Below are 26,574 nucleotides of genomic sequence, written 5' to 3' on the forward strand. Positions count from 1 at the left end.
CGCCGGAGCTGGCTGGGCCTGGGCAGCTGGCTTCTGTTCCCCTGCAGCTGGGAAGGAGAAGAACAAACGTGCCATTCGTCTCACATCCAGGAGCCTTACTCATTCGAACCTCTTAGAACTACCATCAAGCTCCACGCAGAAATTCAAGAGATTTCTAGGTTGATAATAAACCTCCAACAAATTTACTCTAATAACAGACCATCTCCACTGCATAAAAATCCCCGTGCAACTGAAATGAAAAGTTTTTTTCTGCTGAACAGAACAATGCTTACCTGAGGTTGAAGTAGAAACTGTTGTTGTAGTTGTGCTAGCTGTAGTAGCAGCTGCTGGCAGTGGGGTGAAAAGAAATCTCTGAATTGTACCATTTGGCATAGCTGCTTGCATAAGCTGTTGTCCTGGACCAGGTATTACAGTCACACCCTGAGGGATTAATTGTAACTGACCAGTAGTCTGACCTTGTCCCTGAATTACCACAGTTAATCCTTGACTGCCACCCTAAAAAAAAAAAGTTAGTATTGATGCATTAGTGATACAATTCTTACATAAACTTTGCTGAAAATCAGAAGAATCAGGGGTTTGGATTTCCAAATTCAATACTTTTACCACATACCATACTCCTAAGTTCCAAGTCTAGCATCTGAGATCACAAAACACTACAATGTTCTTTCAACAATTCTATCATCAACAGATTGCTGGATTGTAGTTAGTTACACATTTTCCTCCAAATATTGACAAGAACCCAAGCCAGAAAGCAGCTAAAGTAGAATGTCTTTGCTCCTAGAACTTACAAGCAATATAGAGCAGGGATAATTTTAGATGTACTATTACTTTCTCAAGAATACCAACGGTTCATGTAAAACTTCTCTTCAGAAAAAACATTTCCTAACCACATATCAGATCCTACCCAACTGTGAGCTTTGATGACTGGCTGTTCAGTCTGTAATGCACTGTGAATTTCTGTTGCTTAAACTGAGACTTAGGCAGTTCATGACGTCACTCAACCTGGTGACGGAGGAGGAAGGATATTGTCCCAACAGCTAGATAAGTAACTCCACATTTTGTGAACCCAGAGAACAGGAGAAGGACCCTACAAAAATTCTGCTGAGTCTTCTGGTGTGGAAATGAAATCTGAGGCTTGTTCTACATTTTTTATTCCACCAAAAAATCTTGCCTGGCAACAAGCAGCCTGTACACTGCAGTCACTGACATATGCTATCCATAATTTGAAGAACAGGTATTGTAGGAACTCACAGAAGTCTATTTTTGCCCTGTGCTTGACTCTAAACTTGTATTTTGCCAACAGACCTTCATGATCTGAACAGAAGCTGTTAAGAACTTTTTCCTCCTCCAGTTTCAGATATTTTAATTTTTCCTCAGACTCTGGATAACATGAATGAAAACTACATCTTCACACAAAATTAAAAGACAAGGAATGAACATTACTTCCTGAAGGGCTACAAAACAGGTCATACAAAATAATTATGTCCCTTACTGCTATTAATGCAAAGACTCTTCCCTACTGCTAAGCCTTACTGATGCTAGCTCCATTACTGGGGAATACAACAGAACGTGATATTAAAAACCTTACACATTTAAGCTCCTTTCAGTTTGTAATTATGCTATTGGTCATCCTAAACGAAGGCCAAAACATAACTTCATGAGCAGATACACTACACTGCTGAAATCCAAAGGCTTGATAAGACGTGTCATAAGCATTAGCCCATTTCCAAGCCCATAGGCTGTAAAATGTTTTACCTGTCCTTGTGTTAGCTGGGTGAGTTGGGCCATCGTGAGCTTCACCTGGCCCTGCTGAGGGCGAGTGGGCTGCGACGGCGTTTGTGGGGGTACTTGCTGAGGTGGTGTTCCAGGACTTGTGACAGTCTTCTGTCCAGCACTGGAAGAAACTGTGCTGGTACTAGAAACTGCTGTTGAGACAGGCTGGCCTCTGATTATTTGAGTCACAACTTGCTGTGTCTGACCTGGAAGAGAATAATTTGTTGTAAGAGACACGTTTCCAACGTTTTAATCATTAGCACAGCAAACCTTGGAGTCACAACAGCTTGCAAGAGCAGGTATCAGGCAAGTGAGGCCAATGTGGCAGTTTGCACATAGATTTTCTTTACAAACCATTTGTCTGTGTGGTTGACCGAAAAATGTCAGCAAAATATTTTCTATTTTTATTAAATTCACGTACTTACAGAGTACTTCACACACTTAGGTTGCCTTTAAAGAAAAAAGGGCTTTTCAATGCACAGTTATGCTGAACTTGTTTGTTTTCAAATGAATGGACTTAGAAAGAAGTGTCAATGAAGACCAACTCTGACAAAGCCTGAGAGTGACACATTCAAAAGGCCAGAAAAGGCACTTACTGAAGTCAAACATCGAAATGAGGTGTTCTGTATTGGGATGTATGGTGTGGGGAGTATTTATGAAGAAACAAACCATGGATTTCACACTGGTGATTTTAATATTAAAGTCAACCTACTGGCTGGAAGAATACCTTGTTGCACCACTACAGGTGTTCGAATGATGGTCTTCCCCAGGGCTGACTGCTGGAGCGGTGTCCGTATCACTGTCATACCGGGGCGGAGAGGAGTCCCCTGCACTACCTGCATATACCAACATGGACAGCACGTTGTTGGTTGGGTTTGGTTTTTTAACATAGCAAGAAGTGACATGGTGTGAGCAGATCCAGCATCTTTTAATCTACACCTGCACCACTAAGGCTTACCAAGCTCTAAACTACTAATTTTTCCAATTGGAGAGAACTGTGTTACTTCCTTGGAATAAAGGATCCATAAACACTATTGCTGAGATGAGCCAAAAACATTACAAAGTGACTAGACAAAACTTTTAACATCTGCCAATAACTTAAAATATACACCCCCTTTTTTTTTTTTTGCATTAAATAGTCAGAACAACATCTTACTTGTGAAGTGCTTGTTGTTCCTAACGTCCCTGTGGTATTTGGCCTAATGGTTACAGTTGCTGTCCTTGGCTGGAATGAAGTAAATGTTTGACTTGCACCTGTTGTTGATGGAATGATACCCAATACCTTTTGCTGAACTTGAACAACACCTAATTAAAGAAAAAAATGAGAATTCATTAGTAACATAATTGCAAGCAAAAGAAGTAAATCCAACTCCAGGGTGGCACTTAGAAATCAGTCTCCACGTTTCTAGTACATCTTTCGAGTCTTTCAACATTTCTTGGGAGAACCTCTGTCATATTGTAAAAAGAAACAGCATTATACTTTGTTGATAGTCCAACAACATTTTAAGTTAAGAAACAGGTATTTTAGAAAAGATTAAGGAAGGAGTGAATCTTCACAAAGATCAGTTTGATGGTAATTGCAAGTAAGTTCTTGCATTGACACGGTGCCACAAATTAGTATTATACAACCATTAAAAGCTACAATCTGATTAAATTTAGGAGACCACTTTCAACATCTTTCACCTATAAGCTGGTGGTGCTGAAGAAAATGGGTATTGTTTATCCTGTCATCTAAGAAATTTTCATACAAAACTAGTAGCCTTCATGATTTCCTCACATGCTAATTATAATGGAGACAGAGAATTGAGCTTTTCTGTTCAACATACATTCACAAACCTCAAAATATTAAGTCCTCTTTTAAGGCAAGAGGAAAAAAATGCTAATCTTAGTTTGGAGCCGAATTCTTGCTCATCAGTGAAGAGCAGATGTAGGCATTAATAACTAGGAGCAGCTTTTTTTTTGTGAAGAAAGTAGTTTTGTTGATTTAGAATTTAGATAATGGAAAAAAGCATGCTTCATTCCACATTGTTAAAAATAAAGCTTCTAATTTTGCACTATGAAATTCAGAATAATTTACAGGCAAAAACTTGCATTTTTCCCCTACAGACACAAATATGCAATACAGGGGGAACAAGCTGTAGAAACTTAAATATATATATAAAAAAAATAAATTTTTCCCCCTTCAAGTCACAGTTTACTTCACTGGGAAAATAGTGTCAATGGAGAATTAAACAGCAAGCTGGAATACATTTTCATGAGTTCCCTTTCCCCTACCTCCTTGAGTTGATGGCACATTGACGGCAACAATCTTGCTGTTTGCAGGGAGTGGCAGCTTAGTTATCACTTTCCCTGCCATCGTTACTGGGCTGCCTGAGATCTGGAAGGTCTGCCCTGTGCTGGCAATGGTTGTGGCTGAAGTGGCAGCTGTGCTAGTGGCTATTGAGGTACACAGAACAGTCAGTTTTAGAGCAGAATAATTAAGTCAATGAAATGACTATTTTCAAGTATGAAACAGCAAACTACAGGATTATTTTTACGACCAGTTTTGAACACGTCATACTTTCTTTGGTAAAGATTCTTTTTTGGAAACAGTATGTTACAGCAGAGAATGCTTTCATTATCAATGATTACCAGGTACAACAACTGTCAGTAATAAGTGGGACAGGTCAAAAATAAGACTACTGAGGAGGTCTGAACAGAGGAAAATCAGACAGGTATTATCTCCACAATGTCGTGGTGACTTAGCAAGAGTTAAGAGCAAAGATAACAAGAGAAGTAATAATGCTATATATTTTGGAGAAGACATAGGTGCCCTACATAGGATGAACTCCAGCAGATGTTCTTCCCATGACAAATGGCTACGTACCTGTTGAAGACTGGCCTTGTTTAACCCAAGTAGCAAAAGTCTGATGGAAATTCTTGTTCTGTTGGAATGTTACAGTAGCTGGAGAACCCACTTTTGTAGTAAGTACTACTTTGGTTCCAGTGGGGACTGGGCCCGCTAAAGGGCCTACCACAACTTTCTGTGGTGTTGAGACAGTAGTTGCAGTGGTGCTGGCTGTGGTGACTGCAGGGGCCACACCTGCTGCAGGTATCTGCTTCTGCTGTTCCAGACGTTTCTACAGAGTTTAGAAAAAAAAAATTGCATGATGGCATAATTAGCATTTTCAGGTTTTGTAAAAGAAATGTTTTCTCTTCCTAGTGTTCACAAATAAAGGACTCTGCGAGGATTTTAGTTTAAGTTGTAAAGAATTGAACAATAAGCTGCTTTAGTACCCTATAGCACAAGACTTGCCCTACAGACTGTACACAATCAGGAATTTTCTTTCATAGCATCTTTCAAATCCTCACTGTACGTTATTTTCACTGCATATTTTACTTAAAAAAACCCCTTAGTCTCAGATAAATCTGAAAGGTTAAAAACCTGAAAAATATCCATCAATATTTGGCTTTGACAATGTGCATACAGCCTCCATCTGTCAGCAGTACCTCATCATGAAAGCAGTTCACTACTAGCATTCCTAACTTTAAAGCCCCCTGCACTGAGATCCTGCCAGTTACAGGAAAAAAAAAAATACTCTTTCTATTTCACCATTAAGAATGTAATTAAAAAAATTCTTTTAACTGTATAAACTGGTTTGCAGCTTGCTTAAAGAATGAGGTTTAAAATCCCTTACCTTCTGTGCTGTAACTGCCAAGAAGGTACACTGACTTTAGAGAGCCACTTTGTGAAGGGGCAGTATCTGTAAGCTCTTAAAATTCCAACTAACCTAACATCCTTCTCTGTGCTACTGGAACTATTAAATTTCAGTGTTTGGTTATTATTATACTGTGGTAATACCCATGAATCAGAAACACTCATTCACTAGTCATGTGTTTCCTTCAGGGAAGATGAAATGAAAAAGGAGTAAAATGGAAAAAAAGCACCATTTGTACTAATGTATGTGAAATACAACATGGCATTGTGTTTCCTAATTTTTAGTTGCATACAGTTATATAAACATACATAAATCTATATGTACATATCTATATACACTCAGATAAAATTATCAACAGGCTTCAATTAGCTTAACATAGGATAAAATCAAAAGAATCAGTTTGATTGAAGCATGAAGAACAAATGCAGCTGTATTCCCCTGTCAGCTATATAAAAAGGAAGTTTCCCATTATGCCATGGAACATCTTACCTGGAAACTGTTTCCATTTTAAAGAAAGGCTGAGAAACATCACTCCCCACCCCTTGCCCCAATCCAAAACAAATCTCTGCCTTAACTTTGTTTCAGAATAACAAACCCACACAGTGGGAGCAGCATTGTCTGATGGCCTAGTTTGCACAGGAAATGGAAACGACTTGAAAAATGGTGTAAGCTAGGGATAAACTTTGTGCTGACAGGTGGGACTCCCAGTAGCTCCCCCACCTGCTGGGCAGCCAATCGTTGGTGTTTTAGTTGAGCCTCCAATTGGGCCTTGAACTCCTCTGCCTTCTTCTGTTCACTAACCTTAGCCTGTTGTTCAACTGCCTGTGCCTTTTCCTTCTCCACCCTGCCAAAGACAACCGAAAGTAAGTTACACAAATCACCACACAAAATCTGGCCATCAAACACTATTTCATTTTATCCAGCTTAATTCCTCTTATAAGAACAAATGTCAAGGCTGAAGAGCACCAACAAATTTGCCATAGCTTAAAAAGTATTTTGGAAGAAACTTCTGAAGTTGCACACAGCATCCCTGAAATATTCCGCTGCTGAACTACTGCAACACCTTACAGAAAACTATCAAAACTAGAATTTATAATTACATCCAAGATTGCAAACAATCTGTAATACCATTAATTCAAAACAATTATTTCCAAGAGACTCAAAAATGTTGTTCCAACTCTAAGCATGCAACGTTGAAAATATTCACTTTACAACTTGAATAGTCTCAGACTGAATCTCCCTTTACTTTATTTGGATGCATACATTTTCTTTGTACCATACAAGTATTTTAAGTCACACCAAAAGTAGCCTAAAGCCTTTCCATGCATTACAGCAATAGCCTTTTAGCATAAAACAGTGCTTAGATCATAAACATGGGAAAAATAATATATTAGTCCTAATAAATCTGTAAGATCTACATAAATTACTTCTGATACGAGCAAATGGTTTAGCCTCACAACTTTAACCTTGACTATCATTATCAAGACACAGTACTAATGCAACACAGGACCACTTTTACTGATTGCAGATATCAAGTTTGTGTTTTCTAGTGGGAACTTTCATTTAAGGTACACATACAGATTACAACTGCTTTCTTTAAAAGCTCATGTGAGTTCATTTACCTTTCAGCAAATGCCCTGATCTCCCATAGTTCCAATTCTTCTTCTGCTACCCAGCTTTCAATTACAACAGGGCCTGTTTGCTTGGGTGTTTCTGGCCTTTTTGGCCTTAGTGCACTGGATCGCAGTCCCTTCCTCTGGGGTGTTGGAGTTTCTTTAGAGAACAGTCAAGACACAGATGTTAAGCTTGATCATAACACAAAATTAAGTGTAAACCAAGATTTAGTGTCTCTTTCAGTCTCACTCTATAAACAGGAAGGTCCTCCAGCTACAGACAGATGATGTCACTTTGTTAAAATGTATCATTTGTTTCAAATAGGTGAATGAATAGTTCATGTCAAACGATATTTGCTCCCTTAAGGGTCTAAATTAACAGAGAGTTAGTTACCTTAACTTCTGTAGGAGCTTATGGCAAGAGGGAAAAAAAAAAAAGTATAAACCAACATACCTTTGGGAGCCTCTGGTACACCAATGGGACAAATAATTTTTCTTATACAGTACTCTGACCGGATTCCATAGGGACCAACATCTCTCCGCTTGATTATTTCTGTTGTTGTAATTTCAGTTTCAGACGTTTCTACAACAAATTAGTCCCAATACATTAATAACAGAAAACAAATAAAAGCTAAATCTCCAATCAACCCAATATATCAAAGGTAAAGAAAAAGCAACTAGCACAAACTGCTCTAAAAACTTCAAATGCCATAGCTAACATCAAGCCTTTACAGAAAGGCTCGGAATGAGTGTGATACTCCAAATGAACAGCAAGAATTTTTGCATGGGGAAAATCAGAAATTTAAAGAAATAATACCTGTACGTGTAGTTCCTCCCCCAGGAGGGGCTTTTGCTGCCATATCATCCCATTTGAGACATGCCCACAGTAACCGCAACATAAGGCTCACGCCAGCCAATGATTTCACTGTTTGAAGGCGGTACCTAACAACAGAGAATTAATTACATTTTAAAATCAAAGCATACCTAAAATACCTAGCCAAGCCAATGGGACGAAGGTTTTCCATTCTCCCTTATTGCACAGTACAGAAAATTGAGTAATAAATAGCAAAATCTTCATGTTTGGGCAAATTTTTGTATTTTAAAATCCAATTAATTTTATGACAACCTTAACATTTCCTCAAAAATGTAAAGTATGTACCTCCAAGTGATCCCAAAAGTTGGCCTTGGGGATGGATAGGGCCAGATATCCAGGGCAGGCTTTGCGTTGTAATTGAAATAGGGAACTTCTCGGATCCCTCCTTTTCTGGCCAGCTTCTTTAAGTCATCATTGGGTAAAACAAATATGCTTTTTTTACTGCTTTTGGTGACAAATTTCCTGTAAGATGGTAAGGCAGTTCCAGAACGAGTTTTCTTGGGTCTTGCAAATTTCATTAACTTCACTTTGTCTTTTGTAGAATATTCCTTGCTGACAGTCATGGAAGTCACCAGTGTGCCTTCTGGGGTGGTGAGTGAATCAGTTACTGTTGTTGTAACCACTGTTTTACTATGCTCCTGTACAGAAATGACATCAACGTTGCTGTCTGTAGCTGGAGTGCTGAGCTTAGTTACAGTAGTGGTGGTTGTTACAGTGGATATGGCACAATTTTCTGTAGATGACACTACCGTTGTTTTCTCGTCGTTAGAAGCTACAGTCTCTGCAACTTTAAAAACAGTTTTGGATTCTGTAGACACAGTTGATGTAGTGGTAGTCACTTCAGTAATAACAGTTTTAATTTTACTTTCTCCATTAACATTTCCTGTTTTATATGTCTGTACACCATTCTGATCAGCAAAGTCACTACTCAAGCTAGATTCCTCACATGAGGTTACAGGCGACACAGCAACTTTCTTATCCTCAATTGCTTCAGTTTCCATAGATTCCATTTCACTATTCAGGTTATTTTCTTTACAGGCAGCATGTGTTGGCGTGGCAGCAGTGCCAACAAAGGCAGATCTCTCAGGATAAAGCTGTTTTTCCTCAGTTTTCTGCACATACTTGGGAACCTCATCTGGTGGCTGAAGACCCTCTCCAGATTCTAACTCGGGTGAATTCTGCACATGTAACTTAGGGTCCACATTATTTTTCTCCTTTGTGTCCTCTACCATGATGTCACCATTCATGAATGGTTTCACTGAAGATTCCTTAAAAGTAAACGGTTTTATTTCATGTTCTGGAACAGATTTATTAATATTATTGACTTTTGGTTCAATATCACCCCCTGCCTTAGTTTCACAGGTGTCTTTAACTAAGCAGTCCTCCTTTGTTATTACTTTAATGTCATTGTCTTTTCCATTCATTTGAAAAGCTGATTTTTCTTTTTGTGTCTCAGTTTCTTCATCTTTATTATTCTTTTTGTCAGTAACACTATTTTGATTTGTCTGATCAAGATGCTTATTTATAGTACTTGCCTCCACTTCCAGTTCCTGATCTTTCTTTTGACCATTAGCCTCAGTTAGTTTAGAGCTCAGTAAATCCTCATCAACATCTGCCCCATCCATGTGTTCCAGAGTTTGACTTTCAAGGTTTCTTTCAGAAACCAGCTCTGTTTTAAACGGTTCTAGATCTTTATTAACCAATTTTTGGTGAAATAGAATCTTCTTCCCAGATTTACTTTCAGCCTTTCCTGGAGCAATTTCTTCCTCCATTTCACTTTCTTGAGAGGATGTTGGTTCAGTATGGCTTTCTATCATACAATCGTTTTCTGGATCTTCGCTCTGCTGTTCAGAATTCTCTGTCAAGTCAATTTGCTCAGGAGTGGCCAGAGCACCTTTCCTACCACTGCTTTCGGTTACCTCTGCCTTCAAGTTTTCATATTCACACTGAGATACTCTGGTAACAGGTAGTAGTTTTTGTTTCAAAGGTTTTTCACTTTTTTCTGAAACATCCCATTTGATACTACCTTCTGCATTTTTTTGTTTCAAGCCATCCACAAAGGAACCCTCAGACTCCTCAAGGGCCTCTTGTCCTTGACACTTATCAGCAGCCATAGGTTCAGGGTTGTTTTCTTTACTATCATTCTGAATGGAGTTTTCACCTTCAGAGGATTGAGGTGAGTCTCCATCAAGCAGCTGGCCTTCACCTTTTGACAGCCTGTTTGTCAAATGCAAAGATGGTTCATCTAGCCCACCAGCTTTGGTACAGGAGGTGCTGCTGATAGGCAAGCAGTCCTGTTCTGCATCTTCGGTTTGGGTCTTATCTGAAATATACGTTTGATCTTGGGAAGACTCGTTAAACTGGCTTCCTTCTTTCACTTTTCTCATTTGTAGCTCATCTGTGCTTTTCTGGGGGCTCACAGTTCGAATGCCTCCAGTTTTTGCACTAGCCTCCAGTTTCATCCTTTCTAGACGTTGCTTTTCTTCCAGTGTAAATTGTCTTATTCGCCTCTCAAGCAGTCCATCTAATTTTGATGATTTTACTTTCCTTTTGTAACAAGTCCTTAAATGAAATCCCTCACTGACATTGATTATATCCAGCTTACAATGACTATCCTCTTCTTTTATGGGGGATTCAATTTTCACATCATCTACATCCATAGGTTCTTCCTTGATGACTTTATCATTTTCACCATCAGTTTCTTTTTCTGCTGTGAAGAAGAAATAACTCAGAATCAGTAAGATCCCCTAACAATGAATACTAAACTATTTTTTAACATTAAGTACTAAGAAATAAATGGATCTTTTAGTATATTATTAGTCTTCAAGAAAAAGGAAACATCCATCAGACACTACTACATGGGATAATATGCAATTATTTAACTGAAACACTTTCAATGTCTTGACAAAATCTGTTACACAGTTTTTCAGTAAGTTATTTCTGAGGTCTCATTGCTTTTACACATGCAATGTTGTAATGAAGAGCTAGTTTTACAATAAATGAAGTATATCACCTTTGTCTTTTGCAGGATCCAAGCTTTCAGAAATTGTATCAACTTCAACTTTTTCTTCACTTGACTTCTCTTCTTTCACTTGTACTTTCTCCAAGGGTTCTGGAACATCTGCTTTGTCTTTTGTTTGTAGGTCATGAGAATCCTTTGCTTTATCTTTCTCTGTTTTTACCTTAGATGGACCTTTTCTTTTATCCAAGCTGCATTTTTCATCCTCACTCTTTGCTATTAACAAATTAATGAAATGTTTCAATTAGAGTATTTTTTATAGTCTGCTACATTTTAACATTGTTAGTTCACCTCTCAAATCATTCACACATCATTACTGAAATTCAGAAACAGAGTGAATTATACAATGCTAACATCATAGATTAAGCCTAGTGCAATACTGAATTAAAAAAATAGAGATAATATAAATCCTTGGAACAAATAAGTAAGGAGGAGAGTTTTGAACTTTCTAGATAAATACATTTCTTTCCCCTTATAAAACTATTGCTCCCATATAAAATGGATTAATAGTATTCTGTTAACAGGGAGGGAGAAAGTGTATACATAAACACCAATATTTTAGATGCAGATAATCACAAGCAAAAAATAACTTCATTTTTATCTATTATAACCATAAAATGTCTGTGACAACTAAACTGGTTGTACTGACAAAGATTAGCAGATATCCACAAAAGCTTATCTGGGACATTCTCTGTAACAAAGTCTGCATAAAAAATGTAACATGTAATTAACTAACTGAAAAAGCAACAAAAAACAATACGTTAATAACTTTTTTTAAAAAATATAAGCTATGGTAGTGTAAAGACACTTACTTGGTAGCAACTTTCTGTAATTTGCATTAGTATTTCCAGGTAGTTTGGGCATAAACCTGTGGACATGTGTTTTACTAATCCAGCTCCAGCCACCATATCCCGTTACTCTATATTCCTCTCCTTTTTGTTTCCAAACCTGTTAAATGTTTTTTAACACGGTAGTTTTAATGTGCTATTTGCTGCATTATTAATGTATACATTTGTTGAAAAAGTTAAGATGGTAAAAAAATATCAAAACTTTAAATTTACAGACTTTTTCAAGTAAATTGAAGTATATTTGTGAAATAAAGTGCTAACTTAAAGATGTATCTGCGGACAAATTAATTGATTCTATCACAGTAACATCTAAAAACTCTATTTATTTCATGTAACAGTGAGAATCTATTTACCTAAAAGCTGAAAGATTGGACAAACCTGTGTGTTTGTTACAATAAATGAATTTAGAGCACATAACCACTCCAAGAGAAGTATGTAGTGTTTAATATAGAAGAATATAGAGAGGTTTCTACAGTAGTTCCCATCATATTATATAATTCTCCAAAGTAAAGGTAGCTAGGCTTGAATTATTTTTTTTTTTAAGGGGTGTGGGAATGGAAACAGAGCACTGGACAAGGACAGACATACAGACAAGATTCCAGTAACCACCTAGAACCCTTCCATTAGGAAAAGCTGCCTTTTGCAGACAAACATCTGTCAACACAGGCAGGGTCACTAAGAGCATAATACATGTCAAATTTAGTTCAGATCAAGATTACGTGCTTCAATACGTGTGCATGGTTCCTATGCCAATGGCAGAGAGTAACACAATGACATATAAACTAAGTTTAAAATTAAAACAGATGACTAAGAAAACAATTTCTGTATTTTGTTTGATCTTCACAAAAAATAGAAGCTTACCTGATGTTTGACAGGAAATGTGTATTTCACCCATGTAGCTTGCTGCATTGTTTCTTCTTCTTCTTGTTTCCTCTCTTTTTTTTTCACTTTTTCCTTTTCTTCTCTTTCTAATGCTGTCATTCTGCGTAATCTAAACCACACAGATTTAAGTGCATTTAAGTACAGGATCTTATAAGCAAATGTAAGACAAAGAACAGCACCTACAACCTCTGTAAAGAACTTAAAATATCTGAAGTTAAGAAGAATGCCCAGTATCAAGTTATATATATTACTTGCAATGGGAGCACTATTTTTTTGGCTATTCCAGTAAAGCACATTCCACCTGCAACCTACAGCCACCTGCAACTGTGTCTAACATCAGACATCTCATTTCTGCTTCTATGACACAATGAGAGACAAAAGACAGACTCCACTGAACTTAGTGTGTAGAAATTTGCTCTTCTGGTCTCCCAGAGTTTTGTCATCTTTGGACTGTAGCTCAGCTAAAGGAAAACTTGCTTTGCAGGAGCAATGACACTATAAAAATCTTAAAATCTATTTTCAGTGTTTCTGGCTAAGAGAAAACACTCCAAGTGCTGGATGACTGACTAAATTTAAACATAATTCATATAGGCTTAGAGGAACTAGTAATTGTGAAACAAAGTTAACTCATATTCAGAAATATTTTTATGTTTATTACCTAGTGTGCCCCAAGGATTCCCGCCAGATTGGCAGCATGACAACTGGTTTAATTGCACATTCCAATATAGCCAGTGCTAGTGCAAATTCTCGAGGTTTGCTGCACATCTGAACAGCCTTAATCCAGTTAGACCTACATTGGAAAAAGAGGAAAACCTGAAACATATACATGCACTAATATAGCAGGCTACGTTAACAGGATTTAATGGTAGGATAAAACCATCTCTATTTTAATATTTTCCTCAAGTGTGCAATCCTTTTAGCCATCTATCACAAAACACATGCATATTATCTTATATTTTAATACACTGAAGCACAGTGCCTCAAAATCACTGATTTAAAAAAACGAAGACCATCGCTTATTAATACTTTTATCAAAACCACAAGTATAACAAAAGAATATATAGTTTCATTTATCAATTTACCTGTGGGAAGCCCAGTTAGGGTGAAGGAATGATGCCGGGATATTGTTTTCTAGCTGAATAATAGTTAGCCTCAAAGTGGATATGGTGAGAACTTTGGACCCATGTACAGACCCGTTCCATTTGAACTCGCCAGCAGGAGTCAGGCAGAATTTATGTGAGAGGTGTCGCCTCTTGTCATGGTCCTCCCTGTGCTGGTGCTTGTTCAACGCGAATGAATTAGTGGCATACTGATTATGATAAACACGGTACTTCCCCTCTTGCCCTAACTTGAAGTAATTGTTGAGATTTCCTTTCATCACAACCTCCCTCTTTGTGTTCATTCGGGAGACTTCACCTTGAGAGTTGACCACCAGAACCTTGGGAAAGAAAGAATCGTTTTAAGGATTCACCTAAGTTTCAAGTATTTCTGTTTACTCACTAATGATTTAGGCTTCAACTGGCTATATATCAAATAATTTTAAAAACCTGCTGAAGCAGTTTGCAGAAGCAAAAAAAAAAATATGTATCCAATATACCGAATATATGCACTTCATTGATTGTAAAGATATTGTAATATCTTTAGGATATTCCTAAAGATCAACTTCAACATGAGAAAATCCACTATCCAGGCTCCCCAGGAAGACAAACAGGAACCCATTCTCCTGCTCTGAATTATACATATTGAGGGAGACAGCTCTGGGCAAACAGCTTCATTAAACTTAAGTAGGCTCTCTGTGAAACCCCTCCTTGGTACACCACAGAATGCATACATGTAGCTAAGCAAACATGTATCCTTGACTTTGAAAACGTGGCATGGATAACATCATTGGTCTTATTACTTATAACTGTGTTCCAAGTTTGAGAGGTTTGTGGGTAAATACGTTAACTTACAAGGAAAACTGGTTAACAAAACTAAAATTAATATACTGAACAATACACATACACCTAACTGCAACGAATTCTTAACACTCAAGCACTTCTTTCCTGGAGAAATTAGACTACTTAAAAAAACAAATGAAACCAAAAAACCCAACATAAAAAGAAAACAAGACACCAAAAAATGACAGCCTACAGCCATACAAAAAAAAAAAAAAAAAAAAAATCTACCAGCTAGCAGATATTTGAGAGATTTGACTTCTGTCTGCATGAAGCAGTGCTGCAGTTTTGCAATGACTGTCTTTAAATGACCATACTCTGCTAGTACAGATTTGTCATGAAATGTGGCTATTCCACAGCTCTTCAAAAAACCGACAAACAGAAACTACTGTAAAGTTGTAGCTTTGACACACCAGTTCTGAGAGATTTAAAGACAGACATGGGAGAAAACACATATAACATATTACTGGCACTGTAGCATTTTATGACAAGGACAGTAAAGGAAAGGAGATGCACTGGGTCACTGTCACATCACTCTGTACACACCAACCAAGAGAACAAAGGAGGAGGAAAAAAAAGCTTTCTGTGATATTACACCTTCACTATTTGCTATTTTATTATAACCACTTTTATTCTTAAGTACCTCTGAAAGAATGTTTTTTATTTAAAACACAAAAATATTATCAGTTTTCTAAAACAGTTTTCGTACTTCTTTGAGTTTTCCAAGTTGTGCACAAACCTCTCTGCCTTCTTTATATAACTTATTTGCTTCGTGAGCTGCAGCAGCAACTTGCTGGCTTTTCATCTGGCTCAGCTTGCTGTCTGGATTTCGTAGCCTTGTGAGCATTCGTGTGGAACCTGGGCCCCTCCCTGCACCTGGAGAGTCGCTTCTTTCACCATTAGACTTCTCTCCTGCCCAAGAAGAAAAGGCTTTTAAAACAAACTCAAAACACTTTTATATTGATGTCTAGGAGGTACAAAGCAAAAGAATCAAATATGCATAAAATTCAAGTTAAAGACACTGTTATTAGTGTTATTACCTATGTCCTCTGAAGTCTGAGATCCCCTCTCTGCATTTTCAGCATCATCAGGAGTCTTAATGAAGTCATTCTGCCCAGAGCCCAGCTCGCTGCCGTTGCTGTTTTCAACGTCTGACTGTAGAGGTGCAGCACATGCACTGCTGCTGCTGCTAGGGATCATCTGACCAGTTTCTTCTACAAAAGAACAACTCCATTTTTAGTTTTTCTTTTAAACTGGATCAATGCAATTTTTTTCTTTCAGTTTTAAATTTTTCATTAATAAAGTCAGATTAACATCTTGAAAAGTATCATCCACGAAAGTATTGTTTTGGTCCATTTGAAGCAGTTTCAACTTTTACATATCTGAAACAGTGGAATTCACACTTGTATTTTAAAACGTTTGTATTTCATGCAAGACCATTTTTTTTCTCCTATAGATGTTTCACACTTGCATGAAATACAAACATTTTAAAATACAAGACCATTTTTTTTCTCCTATAGATGCACACAGAGAACCCTCTCCTGAGACTTTATTTTGGTTTTAGAATGCAGATTTCATCAAATTTGGTCTCTCTGCAACTTGTATGACTTTCTCTTTTGATTTTTCAAAGCCTTACCTGTTCCTCAAAGAACACACCTTTCAATCCCCCTTCAATTTGCTACCCTGTATTTGTCTCCTATTTAGCACATGAATTTTGAGGAATTACAGATTTCAGTTCAGTTGCATCACTCTACATCTAAACTCACGCCTCTAAGTTTACAGTCTCTTTCTCACTATCTGATGGATCTAGATGTTGCTTCAAGTTCAGTGAAACAAGTGAGTTCTTGGTCCTCAGTTGTCCTTGTTACTGTCATGACAGCTGGGGACATTATTGCCCTCTCACTTGTTGCTAAGGCTTACTACATGAGTATGAGCTTGACTCCAGCTCCAGTGAAGTGCAGCTACCTAGAAATAAATAACTCCAGCTTCCCAAGCCACCATCTTCAAAACATCATCTTGATTCTGTGCAAAGGAGACACAGCTTAGCTGTTTTAAAAAACACAGAATTTTTCTGTTTCTGGAATTCTTCCAAAACATCAGGGATTCTGTTGTTATTAAGAAAGGTGATGGAAGAAAACATCCTTTTTGTGAAATATTCACTGCTAGCAGAAAGATGATTAGGTTAGATTAGATGATTCTGGGATTTTTAGGTCCTTAACCTGAATGCAGTTTGATTGCTGGCTTTGCCAAGTGGATGATCACCATCAGTTCCTTTTTCACTAAGAGAAAAAACTGAACTATTTGCAGTGCCTGCTGAGGATGGTGACAGACACATTCTCACCTAGCTTTGCATTTTACTCTTATTTTCCCCGTCTTCAAGGGTAGCTGCCTCAGTGATACCTATTCTGTATCTCTCTGTTCCTCTGAAATGAGTGTCTCAAACGTGTTTCATAGTAGGAACACAGTATCACTATGAATACAGTAAATTAGACTTGAGGAAAAAACCTCTACACACACACACACTTCCCTATAAAAAAGCCCCACTAATTTAAAAATAAACTAGAACCTTTGGAAGGAGAAAAGTACTTGTGGAAGTATAATAAAGAACTAATGAAAAATATATACATGAATCTTTAATGTAGTATATAAACCTAGAAATGTGTCTGGAACAAAGTTATAGGACATATATTGTTTTCCATTAAACTCCTATGCAGGTTAGAACTCTAAAATATTATGTTTAAAAAAAATATGAGAACAGACAAAAAATATTTGGTCAAATATCTAAAGTATATGCTTTCTGCCCCATGCACTAGGACATCTCATGTATTAGAGAAGTGTATTATGAGGATTCCACGTCACGGATTAATCTTAATTTTAACTTTATTACAAGGTTTGGATGCATTCACATTTGCAAGTTCAAGGACTGCAATCTGTGACTGAATAGAGAACTATTTCTGTTGGAGAGAAAACATTTACTACCACTTTTTAAAACATAACACACCAAGTACAGCTACATCACACTTAGATTTTTGAAAACACTAAATAAAACTCATCATTTTAGCAGTAATCAGATATTTAGAATTACATTTGGTATGTAGTAAAGCACATAATATAATTCTAAATTTAATATTACATATTTCTAAAATAGTACACTGTTAATTTATGTTACACCTGATCAAGTCTGATTTATTCCTAAATCTGAAGTTAGGAGGTTTATTTTTAATAGTTAAATATTACTACTTTTGAATCACTGACACGGTAGAACAAAACATGTTAAAATACAACAAGAGCCTCTGTGCTTATAATTCTGAAATCTGTTTAAAATGACAATTTTAATCTTGACATTTCAGTGCAATGATTTACTCAGGTGAATGAAAATACTTTTTTTTGTTAGTACTTTAAACAGTAAATGAGAGGTTAAAATAATTAACAAGCCAGCAGCAAATTAGAATTTGAAATAAACTTTGATAGGATGCTAAGAATCATTATGGATCACTATGGAAAAACAAAATATACAGAAAACAGAACACAAAAAGCTTAGCCATAGTCATCTTTGGAAGGCATGGAAACAAATGCTAATGCCACAGAGGGCCACAAATTTCAAGCACTAGTTGCAAGAAAATTAACTTTGAAATGTTAATGACAACGTAGCAGTAAAGGATGGCACTGCAAGCAAACAGCATGAGTGATAAACGCTGTGAATGGTTTAGTGGACAAACCAGATAGAAAAACTGAACAGATTCCCCAAATTACAGAGGCATTTGTAACAGTGCCTTCTGTACCTGAGAGTTCCTGAGGGAGCTCTGATGCCACCTTCTTCTCTGCCACGTTGTTGCTATCAAGGGTTTCTGACTGACACCCCATTGCATTCTTCCCTTCAGAGCAACTAGTCTCTCCTGCAGAAGGATTTGTGTTGCTGTCATCAGTGCTTGCTGTCACAGAGTTACTTTTATCCCCAACGACTGTTGCCTCTATAGTAAAATGCACAACAAAACTTTAGGGATATTCTTTATGATGTCTTAGGATGTCATTTGGCATCATCCATAGAAACCAACTTCAGCAGCTTTGTTTGTCTGCTTGATCATGCTGAAAAATATTGAACTTCTTCCTCTTCCTTTTTTTTTTTGTATTGAGCATTGTCTGGGCATCAAAGAATAAACTATTTAATTCTGGTGAGTTAAAGATTTTGTAATATTGCTTCCTAAAAACATTGATCACAACCAACAAGAACCACGTACACCTCAAGATCTCAAGCCAAGGTATCTACAAGCTACCTGTATTTAACTTGAAAAGTAGGAAAATCGGTGAAATTACTTAGGAAGAAAAACAATTATAAAACATGGCCACAAAGGAACTGACAAATATCACCTGTTACTTAAAAAAACCAAACAACTTAAAGAATCATAAAAGAAAAAATTATATTAACATTTAAATGTTAAGATCTCAAGAAAAGATTCACTTTACAGTCAGTTTCTTTACCTTCTATTTTCACGTTTTCCACATCTTGCTCAGCAGGTGTTTCCTCAGTTTTATCTTGGTCTCCAGATTCTTCCTTGTCCCTCTCAGCATCTGTCTGGTCATTATCAACATCACTTTTGGCTTTTTCTGCTTCATCATCTGCTGTGTTTTTATCTTCCACTATTTCTCCTTTTCTTGCTCTGATAATATCCAGAATTTCATCTACAATAGAAAGTATGTTGTCATCAATAAACAACAGACCACCACTTACAGAGCCACTAAGCAGAAATAACATGACATAAATACTACTTCTTTTCAATGAGACAAAAGGTAACATCCAATTTCTCATTACCTTTCCCCACTTAGAAGAAACAATTTCAAAGGTTTAATTATTGATTTCTCAGTTATGCATTTATATAGTGATGACTTAAATCTATTTTTAAACCTGAATATCTAATCTTCACATCTTCCCCATAACCAAAGTTCAAACGTTCAGATTTATATTGTTATTTATTGCTGCAAGGCAGATTAATTAAGTTGGTGAGGAACTGCAGGAGGTACTCATTCTTGCACACTTTCCATAATACTGAGGCAAATCCTGGAGCTCTAATATCCAACTCCAGCTGGACTGTTAAACATTTATGAAGAGCTGTAGACATATAGATAGACAGAGGTAGAAGACCGTACACCAAGAAACACTTCAGACTTAGCACAGCTCCACCAAACACCTACAATGATCACAACCTGCCACACTTTAAGCATATCAAGAACCTGGAGCACTGAGGACATCCTGGAACACACAACATGCAGTCCTACAAGAAGTCAGCATTTATATAGCCATGCTGGTACCTGCATGATGCTTCTCCATCAACTTCTATAAACTCCTTATAATACAGTAAGTAGAAATTAGTGTTTGATTCAAAGGGCAAGTCCTATTAAACCAAGCATCCTTACCATTTGCTGCAGAAAGGAAAGACTTGTTGTTGCCCCTTGCTTTATTGGTCAGGTCCTCTGTCACATCCATGTGCCGATGAATTTCTTCACGCATTTCTTCCAGAGTTTTGCATAGGTCAGCTTCCCAGTAATCTTTGTCTAGGCATTCAATTAACTCTGCCAGCTGTATCTTTGTGCTATAGTACCAGATCTTCTTATCTTTCTCACTTTCTGAATCTTCCTCTCTGTTGGAGCATTTAAAAAACCATTACTTTTTAAATATTTAAGTAATAGACAAAAATTAGTATCAGCCTGCTTTTTTGCAGAGAACTATTAAATGCCAACACATGAAGATGAATAAACAAATCACACATGAGGACATTCATATACAGCTAATTTAGTACCCAAATACTCCTTTCTCACTTCTCTCCCTTTTTTCAATCCCCTCAGAAGTTTTCATGACAATTCCTCAGGAAAGCTTTTGAAGAGTCTCCTTAAAACTGGTTTGTCCAATCTAGCAACAACATTTCTTCTCATTACATTTACCATTACTGTAACCAGTAATCTACCACCAAGTCTCAATTTACAATGAAAGAGGGTACAGCTCCAGAATCCTTCAAGGGTTGAGTTTCTGACTGTGTACTCAGGAAACAGCAAAGTTGGGAAATTCGAAGTCTAGAACGTGACATGGGTAAAATTTTTTATTTTAGTTTATTTTTGTTATTATTTTATATCTTAATGGTATTAATCTCTGAGAGTGCTAGTAAGGGACAAAAGAATGATAATACAACCCTTTGAAAAGATCAAGGGTTGTGCATGACCATAAAGCAACTTGATTGTCATCTGTCTACTATTTTCCACACTCTGTTTATCAAACAACTGTAATATTTGCTCTCAGTCAGAATGCTACTAAAATATGGTGCTTATGAAGTTAACAATGACAACATGACTCAAAATTCAACTACTTTTTTCTCACAACCATTACTACAAAACACTGACTTTTGGTTTTGATGAGAAAACTTAATGTATTGCAAAGAAATACCATCATTTCTCTCATAAAGGTCATGAAAAGCAACTAATTCTACTTTACCCAGTTACTCCTCTAGGCTACCAGTAACTGAGTTTATTAGTTTTAACAGATTAGCAAGGGTAAGTTTGACAAGTTTTTGTAGCAAACAGCTCATTTCAGGAAGACTGCCCACATACAACAGGTCAAAAAGTAACAGCTCAATATTGACAATCATTTGACCCTATGGAACTAATTAACCTTTCCATGTGTGGTTCCACTCCTACACATTTAAGAACTGCTCAGACAACATCCTAGAAATGGACAATAAGGTTATCCAGAAGTGTTTTATTTCCCTTCTACTCTATATAAATAGGGTTTTGAGCATAGAATTTCTCTTGATATGAAACCCCTTTGAAAAACAACAAAAAAATCACAAGAATTGAGGATTTCAGTTCTCTAATCCCCCTGGGCAAGATTTCAAATTGGTGTTTGTGCAGATTATTTTTTGACCTATTAGTTTCCTCTGGTTCATTTGATCACATGGCATTGGTTGAATACACTCTGTTCATTTTAATAAAGCTGATATGATAATATAATTTCATGTATCTCAGGTTTTAGCATTTGGCAGTTATCCTTTAAAAGCTGTCGTTCAGTCAGCCAAGACATCAGGTGTGGTTTGATCCTGTCCAGCACATATAAGAAATGGTTTTGCAATAGATGAGCACACTTACTGAACCTAAGGGACAATAAACCTGAAAGCACAGAGTTTAATATCCATGCAAATTATTGAAGTTGTATTTCCTTAACACTGTTAAAGAGTACTGCAGCTGTAGATCTACCAGAACAACTGTCTATCTGCTTCTTCTTCCATTCCATCAGGAGGATTTGAAAAAATCTGTAATCCAAACCACATACTTCATAAAGAACTTGTTTTGGAAGCACGCACAGGTACAACTAGTGGAACACATGATGTCCAATGACAGCAGGAAAAGAATCTTTCAACCTAGATGATCCACATGAGAATATGGAATAAATTCAGGAAACCATTAATGCATGAACTGCATTTCTTCTTGTCTTTGTAAACATACTGTTCTATTTGTTTTGAAAAATTTTATTCACTAACAAAAAAAAAAAATCAGTAAAATGGAAAATCCAATAAAAATTCTCCTTTGCTGTATTGTTCACAGTTCTCATCTATTTTGAGTTGAAACAGAATACTGATGCATTTTCTCTTTAAATAATTTCAATTATGATACAAAATTGATATACATAAAACTTGATGTACGATTTCTGAAACAAATAATCTGTCCAGCCAACTAACAGGAATGCAAAATCATTAAAAAAAGCCCAATACATTTAACCTTTGAAGATGTCTTTTCTAGTGCAGTTAAAATGTGATACAGGAAGATCCTTCTCATGTGTAGATTTCAAGGGATCACAAAGAACCTGTATGAGTTTAGCTTAAAATATGTTGAAGTATTGCCTGTAACAAAACCTTCTGCACAACAAATATTTCACTTCATTCAGGAAAAAACCTATTGTTTCATAGATCAAGTTTAGTGAAAAATAATGACCAATCTGTCTACATTTGGGTAGAGAAAAAAGCCTGTCCATTCATCTTAAAATCACCTGCTGAGTGAGTGACCCTCTGCAATTTTTAATGTTAAAAACTCTAATGACAAGCAGAAAAAAAAATTGTTCTGCCAGTACAGGAAAGCAGTGAGACAAACCCATCTCCAGAACCACCTTTTCCTCAAGGGTTTGAAAGGAAAGATACAAAATCCATGGCCAGAGCAGACTATCTGTAAGTTAATTAAGCACAGGTAACTAGTGCAAAAAGAGTATCAATCAGTTGCATGTTTCTCACAACAAGACTTTTTGTGAAAAATCAAACTTCCAACTCATTTTCTGGCAACAGAAGGTAGACAGTTATGTATGAGGCAATAGAAGAATGAGAGTATCAAGAGCTTCAGGCTAACCCTCACATCCTTCTTAACCACCCAAATGATACACAGCATACTGTAGAGCATGTGACTGACTATGAACAGAGTATAAAAAAAACAAGTATGAAAGATTTCCTGTACCTTTCAAAAGAATACTTGACACTATTGTGGCATTCATAATCCAGAGAAACTAAAAATAGTCCAACATGGACTTTACAAGTGTGAAGGAAGAACACAGGAAAAAAAAAACAGTGATAATATGATAATTCTTAAAGCATCAGCTAACAATACACTAGAGCAAGAGCACCAGATTTTAAAGGACTCAAACTATTTTTCCTCCATTATGAGAACAATTACATAAGAACAGTCTTTTATAAGAAAAAAGTCTTTAGCTATTTTCCTGTGAAAAGTTTAGAATTATTTTTACAATTTCACATTCAACTCTTCAGGTAAAATACAGGGCACAATGCCCTCAGTAACAAGGGTTTGATTATTGTTAATGTTTTAGGATAATAATGTATCTCAAGATCAACCAGTAAAAGGATATTGTTAAACACACAAAGCTGATCACTTGAAGACAGGCATTTCTTGCTGGTTTGACTTTACTTACACCTACAGAAGTGCTCCCATAAAACAGCTGCATTTCTAGTTAATACATATAGTGAAGACCTTTGAATGACTCTGAAAGTCTTAACTTCAAAGGCAAACCATCAGACCAGTACCAGGATCTAACAGCCAGATACTAAATAGCAGGTGATGGTATATCAACCATATGTGATACACCATGTGATCACAAAGAGAGCTAAACTAACTTTTATAAGAAACTAGAGAGTTCTCATAAAAATTCCCTTTCTTTTCCTCACATTCTAGTGTTTTAGGCACACATATTAGGCTGGAGGCCCTGGCTCCCCCCCATGCCTTTTATATACAGATTATGAGAATACTGATTTCAGAGAAAACTGATGGATGAATTATATGGTCTTTAAAAATCTACTTACAAAACAGCAAGCAATGGTCTTATCTAAACAAAGAACAACTTGAAGATGGCAACAGCAAGTTGCAGGATATTAATGTATTACCATTCAGAAAAGAGCAAATGGTTCGTTCACTTACACAATGATCCTCCTGTTCAGGAACCAGTATTTCCGTCGGTGCCTGTCGTATCCAATAGGCTCGTGTCGAATGTATGGTTTATTTTTTTGGATTTCAGCAACACAGTCAGTCACTCCAGGCACCTTATGTGCCACGCAGACCTCGCACTGCCACTCGTCTTCTGGTACCTCTTCCAGAGGGGGTTTCACACACTCCAAATGGTACACGGCCGAGCAAGTTTCACAGCAAAGCAAATCCCCAAGTTTGTGACAAACCCTACAATGATCATCATACTGAATAACACCTTCTGACATTAACTCTTCACGTGCAATGTTTGTTGTAAGAAACTGATCCACTAAGAACTGCAGAACTTTGATTTTATTCTCTACTGGTCCATAAGGATAGTCCTCTGTCTCTTGGTAAGGAAGAACATGATGGTATTCCTTGTCACTCTCACAATATACCCGCAGAACCTCTGGCCACGTCATTCCATCTATGAAATACAAAGTGGAATTAACGCTATCTTTGAGGTCAGCAGGTCCAAAGGTAGTATTTGAAGTGTCTTCTTCGCGTAAAACTGCTTTTAAAAGCACTATATGCATCTCTGCCATAAGTGTGCACTGCTCTTGACTTACCAGAGCAGCACAGAAGTCCTCAAAACGAAAAGGAGAGAGGCGTAAAACAGTGCCAAAGTTCCTTAGTACCTCATAGATGGCAATAACATTCATTATATGCTCACTAGGCACCATTAAGTCCTCTGAGGATTTAGGAAACTCCAAGGGTGGAATATCTTTTTCTTCCAATATTGGAGAACGAGGACGATGCACTCTTGGTCTTCTCCTACCTGGAATAAAAAAGAGCAGTAAGAATTTTGCCACTCGCAAGTCAGCATGTTTAAATATGTCATTAAAAACTGTGTCAGACTTTCTAAGATACTGCAAATTAAGAGTCACACCTTGGGAGTTACATAAATGTGATAATTTAGCCAATAATCTTACACTTTAATTAACAGTGTAAAAATAAAATGCCCAAGATATCGGAAGTTTTGCTTTACAGACTTTGAGTAGTTGCATTTCCCACATAATCTACATCTACTGAATCTTTAAAATTATATCTAAAATGTAATTGTTTAAATTAGTTAACAACAAAGACATTTCCCTCAACCAAAATATTTAGAACTTCTCATTTTTATTCAGTGTGACTAGTTTAGAGTTAAAATTCCAAGAAGGAATGATAAACTTGAAGCATCAAGCTCCAAGCAACAGATATTCTGCATTAAAGTAATGCAAGCTATTCTCTGATCCAGTAATAGTACAAAGGATCATTTCAAGCAGATGCCTTAGAACACCAATTTCAACCAAATTAAAATACAAAGAAAACCTAAATCACTTTTCTCCACTGTTTTCTAACTAAAATATTTATCCTGGATACCTACAAGCCAGAAACAAAAGTCAAATGTGATGCTTTATGAAAATGTTCTGGGAATTATTATTTTTTTTTTTTTTTAAATAAAAAGAATTGCTAAAACACACTCCCTCACCTCCTCAGATAAGAAAGGAGAGATATCCACAGAATCAGGAGAAGGTAGAACTATGGAAGGACAAAGCCTAACCAAAAAGCTAATATGAAAACCTGTTTCACTACCTAAATGAAAAGACACTGAGCATAATTAGTTAGGCCCCAGATGCTAATTCAGATGAGATAGTACTCTTTCCTCCCTTTAATTCCACTATCCTTGATGCCAAGCAGAAGGAAAAACAAAAGTGGAAAATTTCTGTAAATGGCACTACTAGCCAGAAACATTTCAATCTTCTAACAAAATAACAAAAAGGTATCCAGCTACATGCAACTATTTTGCAGCTATCCTTTAAACATTAAACCTACCTTTTTTTTTTTTTTTTTAAAAAAAGGCTTAATCAAGCTTAGACAATCTCATAACTAATCATAAAACCATCATATTAGTTTAAAACTAAGAACTGAGATGAAAACTGGTTTTAGGTCCTCTGGTAAAGCACACTAAGGTTCTGGTCAACAACTGAATTTCATAACTCTCAATTCTACACAGCAAAGGAGTTGGCAGGATGTATTTTAATCACAGAGAAAATCCAAAGGAAACCTGAAGCTGTTCAGAACAGCAATTTTATATGCAGACTTTAATAAAAAGTGGCATATATTACGCATTGTGTGATCTGAGGCTGATGAGTGACAACCAGTATTCTGGAATTTTAAACTTCATGTTAATAAATTTTTTATCAAATTCTGTGCATAACAGGCCCTGCCAAAAGTAGTTCAAGAAAATGAAGAGATAAAGGAAGTTCTAGTCATCTTGGATATTACTGTTAAGAGGAAATGGTACTCAGTGGCATTTGTTCAATCCACCCTACTCCTTCCAATGCTCCCATAAATACACGAAATAAATCTCATGGGGAGTGGAGAGGAGGGAGAGGAAAAAAAAACCCTTGCTAAGGCAACCAGATACCCAAAGACAGATCCTG

At 36.7% G+C, this 26,574-nt stretch overlaps 1 protein-coding gene across 1 annotated transcript in view; it reads right to left on the reverse strand.

The window, feature by feature from the left end:
• Positions 1–272: 272 nt before the first annotated feature.
• The window catches only part of LOC103778042 (nucleosome-remodeling factor subunit BPTF-like), a gene marked incomplete at its 3' end in the record, with an annotated part of 37,027 nt that continues 10,725 nt past the window's right edge, over positions 273–26,574 (reverse strand). Inside the window, exons 2-23 of the mRNA XM_008945611.1 lie at positions 24,101–24,923; positions 20,057–20,280; positions 19,124–19,324; positions 18,427–18,615; positions 15,685–15,858; positions 15,384–15,556; positions 13,790–14,145; positions 13,366–13,497; positions 12,687–12,816; positions 11,790–11,925; positions 10,972–11,193; positions 8,244–10,668; positions 7,902–8,026; positions 7,539–7,667; positions 7,094–7,244; positions 6,192–6,315; positions 4,640–4,892; positions 4,048–4,209; positions 2,930–3,078; positions 2,486–2,609; positions 1,756–1,979; positions 273–495 (exon numbers count right to left, since the gene is read on the reverse strand). Of these exons, the coding sequence (XP_008943859.1) occupies positions 273–495; positions 1,756–1,979; positions 2,486–2,609; positions 2,930–3,078; positions 4,048–4,209; positions 4,640–4,892; positions 6,192–6,315; positions 7,094–7,244; positions 7,539–7,667; positions 7,902–8,026; positions 8,244–10,668; positions 10,972–11,193; positions 11,790–11,925; positions 12,687–12,816; positions 13,366–13,497; positions 13,790–14,145; positions 15,384–15,556; positions 15,685–15,858; positions 18,427–18,615; positions 19,124–19,324; positions 20,057–20,280; positions 24,101–24,923 (6,849 nt within the window). The remainder of the gene's footprint in view (positions 496–1,755; positions 1,980–2,485; positions 2,610–2,929; positions 3,079–4,047; positions 4,210–4,639; positions 4,893–6,191; positions 6,316–7,093; positions 7,245–7,538; positions 7,668–7,901; positions 8,027–8,243; positions 10,669–10,971; positions 11,194–11,789; positions 11,926–12,686; positions 12,817–13,365; positions 13,498–13,789; positions 14,146–15,383; positions 15,557–15,684; positions 15,859–18,426; positions 18,616–19,123; positions 19,325–20,056; positions 20,281–24,100; positions 24,924–26,574) is intronic.

This window comes from Merops nubicus, unplaced genomic scaffold (genome assembly GCF_000691845.1).
Source record: "Merops nubicus isolate BGI_N331 unplaced genomic scaffold, ASM69184v1 scaffold14998, whole genome shotgun sequence".
NCBI lineage: Eukaryota > Metazoa > Chordata > Aves > Coraciiformes > Meropidae > Merops > Merops nubicus.